The sequence below is a fragment of the Chironomus tepperi genome, unplaced genomic scaffold (genome assembly GCF_022539635.2).
Source record: "Chironomus tepperi strain 1889 unplaced genomic scaffold, CSIRO-AGI_Ctep_v1 contig_67, whole genome shotgun sequence".
Lineage (NCBI taxonomy): Eukaryota > Metazoa > Arthropoda > Insecta > Diptera > Chironomidae > Chironomus > Chironomus tepperi.
Genome location: NW_027226189.1, coordinates 117453 through 132131, shown reverse-complemented (window position 1 = coordinate 132131; position 14679 = coordinate 117453). Strand labels below are relative to the sequence as shown.

Sequence of the window (14679 nt, the reverse complement as noted above, 5' to 3'; positions counted from 1 at the left end):
ACTTGCTTAGTCTGATTACAAAAGATCCAGTCACTTTATGGCACATAATCCTGTCTTTTCCTAATTATTAATCGACCAACAATTGATTTCTTACATCCAATTCCAATTTCTAACAAACAAACAACTCCAGCAGCTCCCAAACCTCCAAACCAAATATAAAATACAGCAGATAATTCCTTAAGTGTTAATGGCTCACTTTTACTACTCGGTGGAAATTTCTTCATGTACAATGGATCAATATATTCCGACAAAATGAAGTTTGTGATTCCAAATTCACGGAACCAATTAATTATTTCTTGGAAATGTTCAGTAAGGAAGTGATTCTCTTGTAAGTAGAATACCATTTGATTGGTTACCAATCTTTCATTAAGTATTAAATATGCATGAGAGTTTTTGTTCATGAAATTCATGTAGATAACTTGTGGTTCGTAGCTGAATACTATTCCGTTGAATGAACTATCCAAGGTTTTCTGTCGATAAAGCTCAATTTCTGAATTTTTGATTGGATGAACGCTAAAAAATGGAAAAATTATGAAAATTTATTGAATTTCTTGCTGCACATCATCAAATTGGCTATGCAATGGAAACCCGACAATTAAGCAATGGATTTGAGAGTTCCCACTGACAGCCATTTCCATAACATGCAGTTCGGCATTATACTAACCTCTTGGCGAACTTCAGTCCCTGCATCCTCCGACTAAGACTCTCATACGCATAAAACGTATATCCCTTAGCCATTAAATCATCAAATGTTGTCGGTGTCTTCTCATAAATATCCTTCTTCATAATATCAAACAGTTGTCCTTGATACAAGCTCCTGATGACTAAACAGAATAATAAAAATTTAGCAAGTAAGAATCTCGAGAAGTTTCCCTTTGGAAGTGTCACTTGAGTTCCACCGAAAAATGCAATCAGCATATTTGTAAATGGAAAAGGAACTTTATGTCCAACAATGATTCTGTATAAAGCAATAGAAATCAATTTGGATATGAGTATTACAGCATATCCAATGAAGAACATTGCAAACAACAAGATCCAAGTTGTGATGTCAAATGGGATGAAGAATTTTTCAAATGGAGATATAAATGGCTGTGGTGGAATGACTGCAACGATTGGAATTGAAGCGAACATGCTGGTTGCACTTAAATACTGTGTTCGATCAATCTGCAGTGATAAAGTTCCTATCGCTATGTCATTTTTGCGATTGTATAAAGCTCCTAATAGACCGGATGAGCGGTTTCCGCTAGCAATTCCAATACTTTCATGATTCACAAATTTTGGCGAAAAATTGAATTCCTGTGCTAAGTTTCTTATCAAAAGCACTTCAGCACCGTCAAAATGTTGTTCATTGCTTTTATTGCTTAAAATAACCATCGGAATATTTTCAGTCAATCCAATTGATAATTCACAGTTGTTTAGGTTTCGTACTTTTTCGGGATAAAATGTTGAACTTTCCCAGTGCTTACTGATTGGGTTAAAAGTATTGATCAAATGTAATGACAAGTCGGTTCCGCATTTTCCATCATCAAATGGATAGAATGAATACATTAATCCATGAGTTCCATTACTGATCAGAAAGTTAACGTTTGTTATTGACATTGACCACAGTACTTTAATTATTTCATCCACTTCCTCAAATAGCCCATCAATAAGTAATATCAAATAATATTTTGGATATACTCTGTTCAACTGAACTTTAAGGATATTGAATGAATTAATTGAATCCAATAACAGTATAACTGATGAATGTCGTTTATCGACTTCCTTGAACTTCCGCTGATGACCTCGAACAGTTGTTGCCAACTTATTTCCCATTCCTTTGATGATTTCATTTCCAATTTCAGTTGATTCATAATTTGTGGCTGCTATATTAATTGTTATTGTTGCGTAATCCAGTTTTGTGAAAAATACAGCAATAAAACGTTTGGTTGCTGTGCTTATCAAGTTGCTTTTTGTGTCAATTTCGTTAATTTTAGCTTCCATAAGAACAGATAGACAACTTAATAGAATTAAATACCGCAAAACTTGTAAAGCCAACATTCTATTCCAAATCTGATCTAAATTATGACTGAAATATTTTTCTGGGTCTATATAGACAGCATTGATTGAAACTCAAGTATTTAATTATGAATTTTTAATGAATATATATAGTAAGTGATTTTTCTTTCCATTTTACTATAAGCAAATACTTTTGTCATTAATCTTTCACAGGCATAATGCTTTTCTTGCTTCCGTTTTCATTCATAGACCAGACAGTCATACTATATATTGATTTATTGGCTAATAATTATGTTTATATTTATACTTTATTCCTAAATAAATATACTTACCGTGCAATATGTTGACATTCTATTAAGTAATGAAATATGAAATTTCAGAACCTTACAAATGTTTTCAAGCAAAGCTGTTGTAGAGTTTAAAAATTTAAATTTCAAATTGCCGTTACTTTTGCATCAGAAAACATTTTCATCAATCAAAACTTAAATCATCTACCAAAAAATGAGCGGAAGTGCTTTCTATTTGATGTTCATCATTCGAATGTTTGCAAAAGATTAAAATTCATTGTAATGGAAACTGGGAAATGGAATTGTTTAAAGGTGCATTAATGCGAAAACAGACTGAATGAAATGAGATTGCTTTTTCATTCCAATGTTTTTTTTACAGTTAGTGATGAGATGTGCAGGCACAAAAAGAATATACTTTAAATTATTTAAGAAATTTTATTTCAGATCAAAAATAAATTCTACATTATTTAAGGATCCGAAGGACCAGATCTTCCAACTACTTTTGGCATCTTTTTGTTCGTTGAATCTTCCAGTTCCTTTGGTTTATAATAATGTGGAGCTACTTCCAACAGCCATTTACTTTCAATTTCAATAACTTGTCTCATAAATTCCTTTGTTGTAAATACTAATTCATGATACAGCACCCATCTTGGTAGATCCTCAAAAAGTGCTGAATTGGGATGGATCATGACAGTTTGATTATGCTTGACAGTCTTGTAATGTCCACCTTTAGAGAATTTCGCAATATGATAAAAATATCCAGCTGTAATAGCTTTACGAATGTTGACTGTTTCCGTTACACCTGAAACCATGTCGATTTCAACACGCTGCATTAAATTAACTAATTGTTCTCGTACATCACGTGCTCTTTTCATTGATCGATATTGAATGAAGTTCTCGTAGCACCATTGAGTACTGTAATCGCTTTCAGCCCACTGGTTGTATACATTTAATAAACTTAAATGATCGCCATGATTGTGATTAAAATTCTTACGTGCTGTATCTGCGTGGATTATCTTATCTTTTGGACGATAAAATATTGCACCATTTACTGACAACATTGCAGCTATGGAAACAATTTCCTCTGAGCATTTATATTTCTCGGATGCTAAAAGCATTTTTGCCATCATTGGATCAACGGGAAATTCAGCCATACGTCGTCCCATTTTTGTCAATTCCCCATGATGATTAAGTGCACCGAGAGCATAAAGTTGTTCTAATGCAAGCACTAATGTTTCTGTAGGTGGTGGATCAAGAAAATCAAAATGTAACAAATCATTAATTCCTAAAGCTTTAAGCATCAAAACAGCATTTCCGAGATTAATTCTTTGAATTTCAGGTACAGTGTTGTCTTCTAATTCATGCTGATATGCCCATGCTGTGTACAATCTAAAGCATTTTCCAGGTGCGACACGACCAGCTCTTCCGGCTCGTTGATTTGCTGATGCTTTTGAAATTGGAACTACCATTAAAGTCTCCATTCCAGTTCTTGAATTGAAATTATTTTGTTTTGCAAAACCTGGATCAATTACGAATATGATATTGTCAATTGTTAGTGATGTCTCTGCTATATTTGTGGCTAATACTACTTTTCTTGCATTCGGTGGAGTGGGCTCGAAGATCTTTGCTTGCATGTCAGATGGTAAATTAGCATAAATTGGTAATATTAGCAATTCCTTTATTTTTGAACCTGTTGAATTGAAAGAGAAAATAACCGTTAAAAATATTTAAAAATTAACGGACAAACAATATTTGAAAAAATTCGATAGAAAATTTCAAAATATAACCGTTAAAAGATAAGCTTGCTAAGTTTGTCAATCAATTCCATTTATTAACTTACCTAATCGTTTGACTCTATCCGTAAGTATTTCGTGACATGTCTCAATTTCTTCTTGTCCCGTGAGAAAAACTAGAATATCACCCAAAGGTTGTGTTACGTGAATTTGTAAAATCGACACGACACATGCATCGATGTAATCTGCTTCTGGTGCTTTTGTATAGAAAATGTCAACTGGATATCGACGACCAGGAATTCTGAAAATTGGAGCATCATCAAAGAATGATGAGAATTTTTCAGCATCAAGTGTTGCACTGGAAATTAGGAGCTTTAAATCTGATCTAAATCTTGAAATGTCTTTAACTAAACCGAATAGGATGTCAGTATGTAGCGTTCTTTCGTGAGCTTCGTCAATAATCATTACACTATATGATCCTAAATCAGGTTCACTCAAGAATTCTCGATGTAAAGTACCGTCAGTCATGTATTTTAAAACTGTTCTTTCAGATGTGCAGTCTTCAAATCGAATACTGTAACCGACTTCATTTCCTAGCTTAACTTTCATCTCTTCAGCCACACGAGCAGCTACGGACATTGCTGCAACTCTTCTAGGCTGTGTACATCCAATTTTCTTTCCGTCTTTTGTAAAACCTGCTTCATAAAGATATTGTGGAACTTGTGTAGTCTTTCCAGATCCAGTTTCACCTTCAATAATCAGCACTTGATGGTCTCTAATTGCTCTAATTAAATCATCTCTAAATGGAAATACTGGAAGGCTTCTTTTAGTCTCCTCTATGTCCATCTTCTTCCTTTCAGTCTCTGATATTTCCTTTTTGACTTCCTGATCCTTACTTCCATCCATTGTGAGTGCCTGGACGAAATCAATTTCATCTTCCAGCAATAAGTCATATTCTTTCTGTTGCTTCCCATCTTTTGCACCGAATGAAAATAGTGCTGATGATAGCTGTTCAGCTTCCCATTTCTTTTGTTCTGAATGTGGCAGTTTCTCTCGTTCATCAACTTCTATGTACTCGCCTTTCTCACCCTTTTTCATATCCTTTGGCATATGATACCGCTGGATGTTTTCAATTCCTCTTGCTCTCTCATGTTGTTTTGCAATGTCCAGGATACGCTTCTTATAATCACGATCCCTCTTCTCTTTTTCTGTAAGTTGTGATTCTTCGAACAGGTATTCATCGTCTAATATGTCTGCTTCAAGCTCGTCAACTTTATCATCCTTTCGTTTCTTCAAATAATCACGTCTGGATTGTTCACGAAGCTTAGGGACCAATGAATCTCTATCCTGTGCATCTAATTTAGCTCTTTTTGCCGCTTCCTCAAATGCCTTTTTGGCTGAAGACGAAGCTTCAACAATTTTTCTTGTTTTGGTTTCATCTTTTTCCTTTAATCTTTTAGAGAATTCGTCACGTTCCTTGATATCTTTACGTCTCTCCTCTTCCTCACTATCTAAGCTTTCACTGCCACTACTTGGCTGCCTTCTACGACTCATTGTTAATTAATTATAGTCATAAACCGATATTGTTTACTTTTTATTATTAAAAACGTTGATAAAATTTGTGAACGCACTCGAAAATTCAAATTGAAATTGGCAGTTAAAAAATTCAAATTTAATTTCACAATTAAAAATTTCAAATTCAATTTGACGGTTGGTAAAATCGCAATTAGCAGTGCGATATGATAAAATACAAGCGTTATCTTATCTATCAGCTAAGAAAATTGTGTATAAATTTATCATTTTACCCAAAAAGTTTTAACCAATGTGAAGAAGCTGCTCCTTAAAATTATTTATTCATTAAAAGTTGTATAATAAATTTTTTAATTAAAAATGAGGATTCCAACAGTTGAGAATTTCTTATTCTGCATAAGACTGGAACTAGGTGCATTGATTATAGGTGAGTATAATCATTAATATCCAATCTCAAGATTTGTTAGTAAACAAACTTAATTGCCAATTTTAAGGATGGTTCAAGCTATTGGAAAGTACCGTGTTTCTTCTTGGATTATCAACCATGTTAGTGTGGGCAATATTTGCTTATGCTCACATGGTTAGTATGCTGCCGGCTGACTCATATTTTTCTGATTTGATGAACGGTTACTCACCAATTTGTAAGGGAATTAAAAGATTAAATAGAAATTACGTTGTTGAATAATTTTTGTTTACTTCCAGTGGTAAAGTTCGTTATTTTGATTGCTATTGTTTATTTTGGAATTGTTTTCTATGCTGCCAAACGACTTGTTGATTCCCTTAAGTCTGTAAGTACATGCTGACATTAAAATAGCATATTATCCTGAAAAATAAATTTAATTCCAGCGAACTCCACATGATACAGTTCCATTCATGATCCTGGTAGTCTTTGACTTTGTATTCTCACTCCTTAGTGTCCTGCATTTCACATGGATAGCACTTATCCAAGCATTAATCAGAGCAATTTTCTATGGATATGTTTTCATTTGCATATTTTCATTTAAGCAACAATTAACAGAGGAAGCAAGAAAAAGTCATCACCGAATTTCACAATATCAATCAGCACCATTGACCAGTTACAAGCTTTAATTATGTGATGTGTTTTAGTCCATGATTTATTATATATTTTTCGTGATTTCGCATAAGATGCACAAAAAGGAATTTTTTTAAAAAATATAATCAATTAGCTCACAATATCATTGAAATAAATTTTCATTTGCTTAAAAAATATTAAAAAACTTGTTTTTTTAAAAATCCAAAACATTCTTGAATATCCTGATTTAATATGGTGCATATCGGTGAGTTGGTGACATTCCTCTCATTCCGCCACCGCGTCGTTCATCAAATGAATCGCGACTGAAGTCTTCATAAATGCCAAATCCTCGTCTTGGTGGTGATCTGCGTGTGAATATCTCTCGTGATGGACCATAATCACGTGGCATTGGTGGAATTGGGTATGGTCTTTCCATATATCGTGAATCTCTGGATCTCATCATTGGAGGATAACGTCTTTCATACATGTCTCTTGCATATTCATCACGTCGATCATAGTAGTCATAATCCCTGAATCCGTCCATCATTCTATCGCGTAAAAATGCTGGAGGTGGAGGTGGTGGGAACACTAAAAGGAGGTAGGAGAAATTAGTATTTAAAATTAAAACAAAAATATTCAATGGTCTCGAAAATTTGAAGTTAGTCAATACACAATAATTTAGATTAGTAACGATCAATTTAAGTTCAAATTTATCCAAGACACAATTCAACTGAACAACTTGATATAAATTTATCCATGACACAATTTGAAATCATCGTTGAATAAATTTGAATTTAAATTTTAGTCAAAACACACAAAAAACGTTAAAAATACTCACTTCTTTCACGGAATCCCCGTTCGTTCCATATTCTTGGACATTCTTTGCTCCAATGTCCGCTTCGTCCACATCGATAACAGGATTCGGGATCGCCCATGCCTTGTAAGAACAAAAATTCCCATTAAAATGAGTCATAAGAATGAAATAAGAATTTAAAATGTTGATAATAATCAGTGATCCATAGAAATTTCATAACCAAAACATTCAAATTGAGAGAGATTTTGCATTTTTGTCCAAACAACAAATCGATCACAGATTAAAAAATGTGAAGTTAAGATGGATTGTATATAGAGCATATATAAAAAGGAGGTGAAATAAAATAAAATGTTAAAATAATAGTATTTATACCGGGTTTTTGGCGCACGCGTGAGGTCGATACTTGTACATTGATAGCTTGATTATCTATTACCATGCCGTTTAATTCTTTGATAGCATCATTTACATTAATGCTATCTTTGACTTCTAAATGCACGAAACCATAATTCCGAATAACATCGCACTCGAGGACGTTTCCAAACTTTTCGAAAAGCAGTTTAACATCGTTCGCCCTCGTCTTTTCGGTCAAGTTGCCGACGAATATCTTTGCTACACATATAGTTTGTATAATGATTGATAAATGAGCATTTTTTGACAGAAATAATAATCACAATATTAAGTATAAACATGACAGAGTCGGAAAAGCGACAGTATTTACTTAATTGCTGTCCTATTTAGCCATTTTCCAACCCTGGATTATAAAAAAGAAATAAAATAGATAAAAATATTATTCGAGTACTTGTATTCGCGTTAGCGCTTCTCCGTGATTTTGCGTTTTCCACTTTAATAGCGTTTCCGTTGAGTATGTAGCCGTTAAGATTAGAGATTGCCTCACGAGCATCGTTCTCATTGGAATAATGAACAAATCCATAATTTTTCACGACATCGCATTCAATGATTTTTCCCTGAACAGCGTATTTCTCGAATAATGTCCGAATATCGGTTGCTTTTGTCGATTCATCAAGATTTCCGATAAACAGTTTATATGACTGGACTCCCGGCATTCTACTCGATTCTACACTTTCTTCGCGGTCTACGATTATTTCTTATTATACCGAATTATGAACAAGTTTTGGTCCACGGTCACGAACGAAACGATAGATGTGATAATTCTAAGGTGATTGTAAAAAAATGTATTATATACACAGTAAACAAAAATTAAGCTTAAACTAATGATGAAGTCAAGTTTTGTACGTGACTTTTGGCTTATCACTAGGTATATACTACAAAATTATTCACTGAAAAGAAGCCATTTTTGGAACTTCTTCTTACTGCCTTTCTCTTCTACAATATGTTGTCATTAAATTTATATTATTACTCAATTTTGTATGATTATTTTACGACAAATTGTATTAAAAGCATTGTCATGCTCATGATTAATGCATATTTTATGTGATTAATGCTGATTTACTTGAAATAATTCTGATATAAACATTCTGCGTGTCTGTTAATTTCTATTCATTGAAATTCTATTAATTATGATACTTACATCCTTGCTTTTATGTTTATTCGACTTTCCGCCTGCTTATCAATAGATTTAAGCAGTTTAATTAGCTACACCACTAGTTCTTCTATGACTTTTTATAATTAAAATATATTTTCAAAAACTTTTGATGAGCTTTGATCAAGTACAGATGGGAAATGTTCTTATTTGACTGAATGTCAATATTTTTAAATCTCAAAAGTCCGTTATTTTCTGTTTACATTTTGTAAACAAACTGGATAGTGAAAAATTTAGCAGTGCTTAAAATAATAATTATGGAGATCAAGAAAGGCGATAAAATACCTTCATTAATCGGAATCGAATATCCAGGACGTGTAGAAAATGTTGACAAGATGATAGAAACACTAGGTGGTCCACAGTATCTATCAAAAGCATTTGCAGAAAATGAAAAGTTACTCCTGAAATTCCATCCAACAAGTTACTATAATAAAGCTATAATATCAAATGAACCGACCACGGGAAATGATTCAACTGGCATGTTACTAAAAGTGAAGATTAGACGACCAAAGAAACCAACTAAGGAATCAAAGACAGAATTTTTATCAGCTGAACTTGTCGGCACTGTATCTTCTATGTACAAATTCAATAATGTTGCTGATTTCCAATATTTGCCAATACAGAAAAATGAAACGACGAATAAGACTGAGTGCATTTATAATGACATTGTTCCTGATGACATTACTTGTGGACCTCAATGGTTTAGGTGAGTTTTGCTATTTTTACTGGATCATGCTATTTGCTATTAATACAGATTTGTATGTAACTGGATCAATATGAAAATTATGTTAATCGCTAATCTTTATTAATTTTAGAGACAAACCCGACATGCCATTATTCCTGCCACCAGTTCAATTCACAAAAACAGATGTCATTCAGCCAACAGTACTAAGAAACGAACAAAAACTTTTAGCAGATGAAGATGATGATGAAAAAGTCATTAGATTCTCATCGCGATCAACAAGAAGTACAAATGGGACCACACTAATTTTCGAGATGAATCGTCCAGTTCCAACGAAGCCAAAAGAAGCTGTGAAAGATTTCGCACAAGAAAATAATGTCCTTGCACAGAAAGAATATGATTCTATTGTTGAATTATTCGAGCAACGTCCAATATGGACATTATCAGCTATTCGAGCACATATTCGTGAACCACCTAGAAGAATTAGCAAGATTCTGGCTTGTATAGCATTTTACTATACAACTGGACCTTGGAGAAATTGTTTTGTTAAATTTGGATATGATCCGCGCAAGGATTTCGAAAGTCGATTCTATCAAATGATTGACTATCGTGTACGGCAAGGTGCTGGCTTTAAAGGAGAATTAAAACGTAAAACTACATCAGCAATAAGTAAGAGAGTGAAAGTACATCAAAAATTCGATGGTGGACTAGAAGAAGATGAAATTGACACTAATTATCAGCTACGGCAGAAGGAAGCAATCTTCACAATTGATACAATTCCTCCGTTTCGTGCGAGGAACTACCAATTAATTGACATTCAAATCCCTAAAATTCAAGAGATGCTCAAAAATATTCCAAATCCAATAACTGGTGCTCAATGTGATGAGAAACGTGGTTGGTTCCCGCAAGGATTTTTAGAGGATGTACGGACAATTTTATCAAATGTCGCACAGACAAACATGATGAAGTTGTGCAAGGAAAAGAATATTAGCTTGGATGAATTTAAAGTTGAGGATGAGGACAGTAACACAAATCAGGACATTGATGAGGAGACAGGAAGTAGTGACAGTAATGAGGACATGTCTGACGAAGATGCTGAAAGTGATTAAATTTGGACTAAAAAATAACGATTAACAGAAATTTGAAAATCTAACGGTTATTATAAATTTGAAATTTAACGATAGTGAATTTGAGAAATTCAAATTTAAAAAATAACGGTTTTTCCTGGAAGGAATCAAATAAAACTCAAAAGAATCTAAATTTATTAAAAATTATGCCAATGCTTATTTATTCCATATAATGCCAGAATTAAAATGCATAAACTTTACAAGATGTGAGGATATTGTTTAACATTATTTATGCTTGTTATATTCAGAGCAATATTTTTATAGAAATTTTCATTGCAGGAAACTCGAATTCAATAAAAATATTGTTTCATAAATTGCAACTTTAATTTCCAACATAATTTGAGTCTGAACTTATGATTATACGACCTCTATCCATTCTAAATGCACACGCGACTAAATTTACATTTGTGGCAAGTTCAAGAGTGTTCCTTGTCCAGAAGGTAAATAGTTGACACCTCTTGATCTTGATAGTTGATAGGCAATGTCTTCAGCTGCTTCTATTCTACGTAATTCAATCAGTCCATCACCAGCTTCAGTGAATGCTTTGGACAAAAGGAGTGCAGCTTCTGCATCTCCCTCAGCTGATAAAACTGTTGCCTTCTTTTGTTGTTCTGCTTTCTCGACCAAGAAACGAGCTTTCTCAGCATCTTGTTGGGCGACTTGTTTCATTTCGACGGCTTGTGTGAATTCCTTACCGAAAGTTAAATGTGTAATTGAAATATCATCAAGAATGACACCGAATTGCTTAGCTCTTTCTGTTAAATCCTCAGAGACTTTCTGTGAGACCATTTCACGCTGAGTGATCAATTCACCGGCATCAAATTGTGCAACAACAGCTTTTAACACTTCTGTTGTAATTGATGGCAAGACTCTTTCATCATAATCTTGACCTAAGATTGTGTAGATTTTTGGTAATTGATCTGGAACTGGTCTATAAAGGATACGTAATGTGATGTTAACATTCTGTAAATCCTTTGATCCGGTAATGACTGGAACATTTCTTGGCTGTGATCGGATATCAAAGATAATTGGACGTTGCACCCATGGGACGAAGAAATGTGTTCCTTCTCCTGTTACGTCTTGTTTAATACCAGTAAACCGATCGAAGATTACAGCACGATGACCTCCGTCAACTAAAATTGTTAATTAATTTTACTTCTTTTTTGTTTGTTCATAATTATGTTTTATGATTTACCATTATATAATGCAGAATTCACAACACCGCCAACAATAGCAACTCCAAGACCTAGTTGACCGATACGATTAAGAAATGCAGCCATGTTTTGATTAATCTAGAAGTAAGGCAGATAAGATTAATTAATTTCCAAAATATTCTATAAATTGCATCATTGGAGGTTAGGAACTAATCCTTTATTTAATTCATTGAAATTGTATTGTATCCTTATCGGATCATAGTTAAATGTCACTTAATGCCATTAAAAACTGATGTCAATCGAGAATAACTTAATTAAACATGCTTTTATGCTACTTTTTGCGTCACAAAATTTTGTGATAATGACATTAAATATTTTCACAAATTTTACTAAAAGTAACAAGATATATAGCAGTATATCATATTTATCACAGACTAGACACTCTTAAAAACACGATTAACTTACTTATAGTACGAATTAAATCCTATTAACTCAAGAATATTAAATTTTAATAATCTTTGAGTGTTTATAAAAATTCTATATTTTAATGTTTATTCAAAATTTTTGTGACCGTTGATGATTAAAAAATTTTTAACCCGATTTAATGGGGAACAGATGAAAGCAGTGCAAAATCGAATAAAATTTTTGTTACACAAATATTAGTCAATAATATTAAGAATCAAGGGAGAAAGAAGCACTTGAATTTCGTTCTGATTATAACAGTTTTTTCAGAATTCAAAATGTGTAGCAGGCTGAGCGTTATGATTTCAAATTCAAATTTTTCCGTTATTAACGACACTTTTTTTCATCTGAAGGAATTTTTGGAACTTTTTAAACTTTTATTAAAATTGATCACAGAAACCAATCAAATATTAATCTTTATGACCTTAACTAAACGATCAATTAATCACCTACACACCTAATTACCCAGAATTTTAAAATTCATCACTCAATTATCAAAAAGCACATCCAAAAGTCTCATGGAATTTCCATATCATTTAAAATTGTTTTCATTGCCAAGTAATAGTAATCGGACAGTAGTGAATCATACGCTCATTTCACTTTCATTCATGCCTCATTCTCGAACTATGTACATGTGTGTGAATGGTAAGATACATTAAATATTCATTAAATAAATTATCCTTCGTACATTTCGAAAAAAAAAGCTTTCACTAACGAAGTTTCATTTTCAGTTTACTCGTGATTTTCAGATAGATCAAACGGTTTTAAAGGAAGTGACAAAGATTTTTAATTTGTCTCAAAGTACAAAAGAGTTTAAAATGTTGTTTATAAAATTTAAAGAAAAAATAATTAAATTAATTTAAATTAAAAGGTATCTAATCAAATTTATGCACAAATCAGCATAAATAAGCATAAAGCATGAAGTGAATTAATCTAATAATCATAATCCTGTAAGCCACAAATCTAAAACGCAATTGATATAGCACAGTGATTAATATTTAAAGCAATAGACTCGTAAAAAAATAATTTTAAGGACATCCAGTAAATATTGCTGGGAACTTGAACTGCTCCTGAAAATTTAACATATGGAGGTCATTCGCAAATGATGTCTTGAATATTTCAAAACCCTTCATACTACTATAACTAGGTCTAAAACTGTAGGGTACCATTTTCTAGAGACATCACTTGCGAACGACCCCCATCGGGATATAATAGGGTATAATTAAATGATTGTGGAGTTTCAGCTTTCCTCTCATAAAAAGACAAAATTGACCGCACACATACATAACGTGACATGACAATGCATAAAACAACGAGCAATGATAGTGAATCCTGCCTCAATGTTTATGTGAATAATCGATATTACTAATATGACCGGAAAGTAAAAATATGTAAACAAACGATATATACGATATAAATGCTTATGAACTTTATGGAAATGCTCATATTCAATGGAAAATTTATTTGGAATAAATTTTTGATGATCTTCACATATGTTTGACTACATTAACATAACTTTTCATAAGATAATCGTGAAGTTTATGATGGGCTTCTTCTTACTATTAAATGAAATTTATTATTGCTTATTGGAAATATGTTCAAGTTTGGTGTCATTAAGTGTGTGTAGTGAAATAATCCTTGAACTAGACGTCATTTTCTTTGTCAATTGTTTACCACTCAGTTCGGTTGTTGATGGCTAGTTGATGGAATTAAAGTTTTGAGTTGTGAAATTCATTAGCGATCGTCTGTAAATTACTTGAGGAACTGATGAATTTGCCAGTTAAGTTTGTTTTGAATCTTAGATGACAAAATCTGAATTTTGAAATCATAATTTTATGATTTTTTCTGTTACTTCTCCTAGTCAGATACTGTTCGCAGTTAAATTACGTCGTATCTATTGACAGACAATATCAAAACATTTCAATTTTGTTGATTAGTTACACATTAAAGTTAAATTTCGTAATTAATTAGTTCTATGTCATGTTAACAAATTCTCGCCCACATCAAAACTTTGTCTATGAATTTTAGGACAATAAGTTAATTTATTACAATTTAAATGGACAAAACTTATTGCTTTTTTGAGAGCAAAGAAGAATTTACCATTGAATTACCTGGAATTGATGTTAGTTTATCATTTGATAGCAATCCAAATAGTAAACATAGGTTATTTTCCCAAATCTAAATTTTTGTTCACTTCAAAAGTTTGTTGTCAAATTTCTGGTTAATTAATCACTTAAATGTAATAAAAACATTAGAAAATTGTCAACAAGAAGTGAGCAAACTGAATTATTACCAAAA

General features: G+C 32.6%; 6 protein-coding genes across 8 annotated transcripts; 2 read left to right on the top strand and 4 right to left on the bottom strand.

Annotated features, from left to right (window-relative positions):
* Positions 1 to 35: 35 nt before the first annotated feature.
* LOC139100455 (glutamate receptor ionotropic, NMDA 3B-like) lies at positions 36 to 2040 on the bottom strand. The gene is made up of 2 exons (XM_070653046.1): positions 665 to 2040; positions 36 to 513 (listed from the first exon to the last, which is right to left on the bottom strand). Exons 1-2 carry the CDS (start codon positions 2038 to 2040, stop codon positions 36 to 38), a joined length of 1854 nt encoding a protein of 617 aa, XP_070509147.1.
* A 660-nt stretch (positions 2041 to 2700) lies between these two features.
* On the bottom strand, positions 2701 to 5679 carry l(2)37Cb (lethal (2) 37Cb). Its single transcript, XM_070653111.1, has 2 exons — positions 4126 to 5679; positions 2701 to 3975 (listed from the first exon to the last, which is right to left on the bottom strand). The coding sequence occupies exons 1-2, from the start codon at positions 5570 to 5572 to the stop codon at positions 2753 to 2755; spliced, it is 2670 nt and encodes an 889-aa protein (XP_070509212.1). The 5' UTR covers positions 5573 to 5679; the 3' UTR covers positions 2701 to 2752.
* Positions 5680 to 5802: 123 nt separating this feature from the next.
* Positions 5803 to 6786, top strand: LOC139100480 (uncharacterized). The gene is made up of 4 exons (XM_070653073.1): positions 5803 to 5975; positions 6043 to 6189; positions 6251 to 6336; positions 6395 to 6786. Exons 1-4 carry the CDS (start codon positions 5909 to 5911, stop codon positions 6635 to 6637), a joined length of 543 nt encoding a protein of 180 aa, XP_070509174.1. The 5' UTR covers positions 5803 to 5908; the 3' UTR covers positions 6638 to 6786.
* Positions 6633 to 9096, bottom strand: lark (RNA-binding protein lark). 3 transcript variants are annotated; one of them, XM_070653069.1, is made up of 5 exons: positions 8945 to 9096; positions 8195 to 8567; positions 7768 to 8010; positions 7420 to 7518; positions 6633 to 7169 (listed from the first exon to the last, which is right to left on the bottom strand). In XM_070653069.1, the coding sequence occupies exons 2-5, from the start codon at positions 8457 to 8459 to the stop codon at positions 6829 to 6831; spliced, it is 948 nt and encodes a 315-aa protein (XP_070509170.1). In that variant the 5' UTR covers positions 8460 to 8567; positions 8945 to 9096; the 3' UTR covers positions 6633 to 6828. The 3 variants fall into 3 exon arrangements, with proteins under 3 accessions (XP_070509170.1, XP_070509172.1, XP_070509171.1); XM_070653071.1 differs by having other exon boundaries at positions 7768 to 8004; XM_070653070.1 differs by lacking the exon at positions 8945 to 9096 and having other exon boundaries at positions 8195 to 8916.
* Positions 9097 to 9148: 52 nt separating this feature from the next.
* On the top strand, positions 9149 to 10912 carry l(2)37Cd (general transcription factor IIIC subunit l(2)37Cd). The gene is made up of 2 exons (XM_070653068.1): positions 9149 to 9662; positions 9772 to 10912. The coding sequence occupies exons 1-2, from the start codon at positions 9214 to 9216 to the stop codon at positions 10745 to 10747; spliced, it is 1425 nt and encodes a 474-aa protein (XP_070509169.1). The 5' UTR covers positions 9149 to 9213; the 3' UTR covers positions 10748 to 10912.
* Phb1 (prohibitin l(2)37Cc) lies at positions 10895 to 12471 on the bottom strand. Its single transcript, XM_070653072.1, has 3 exons — positions 12385 to 12471; positions 11961 to 12057; positions 10895 to 11898 (listed from the first exon to the last, which is right to left on the bottom strand). Exons 2-3 carry the CDS (start codon positions 12043 to 12045, stop codon positions 11165 to 11167), a joined length of 819 nt encoding a protein of 272 aa, XP_070509173.1. The 5' UTR covers positions 12046 to 12057; positions 12385 to 12471; the 3' UTR covers positions 10895 to 11164.
* Positions 12472 to 14679: the final 2208 nt, after the last annotated feature.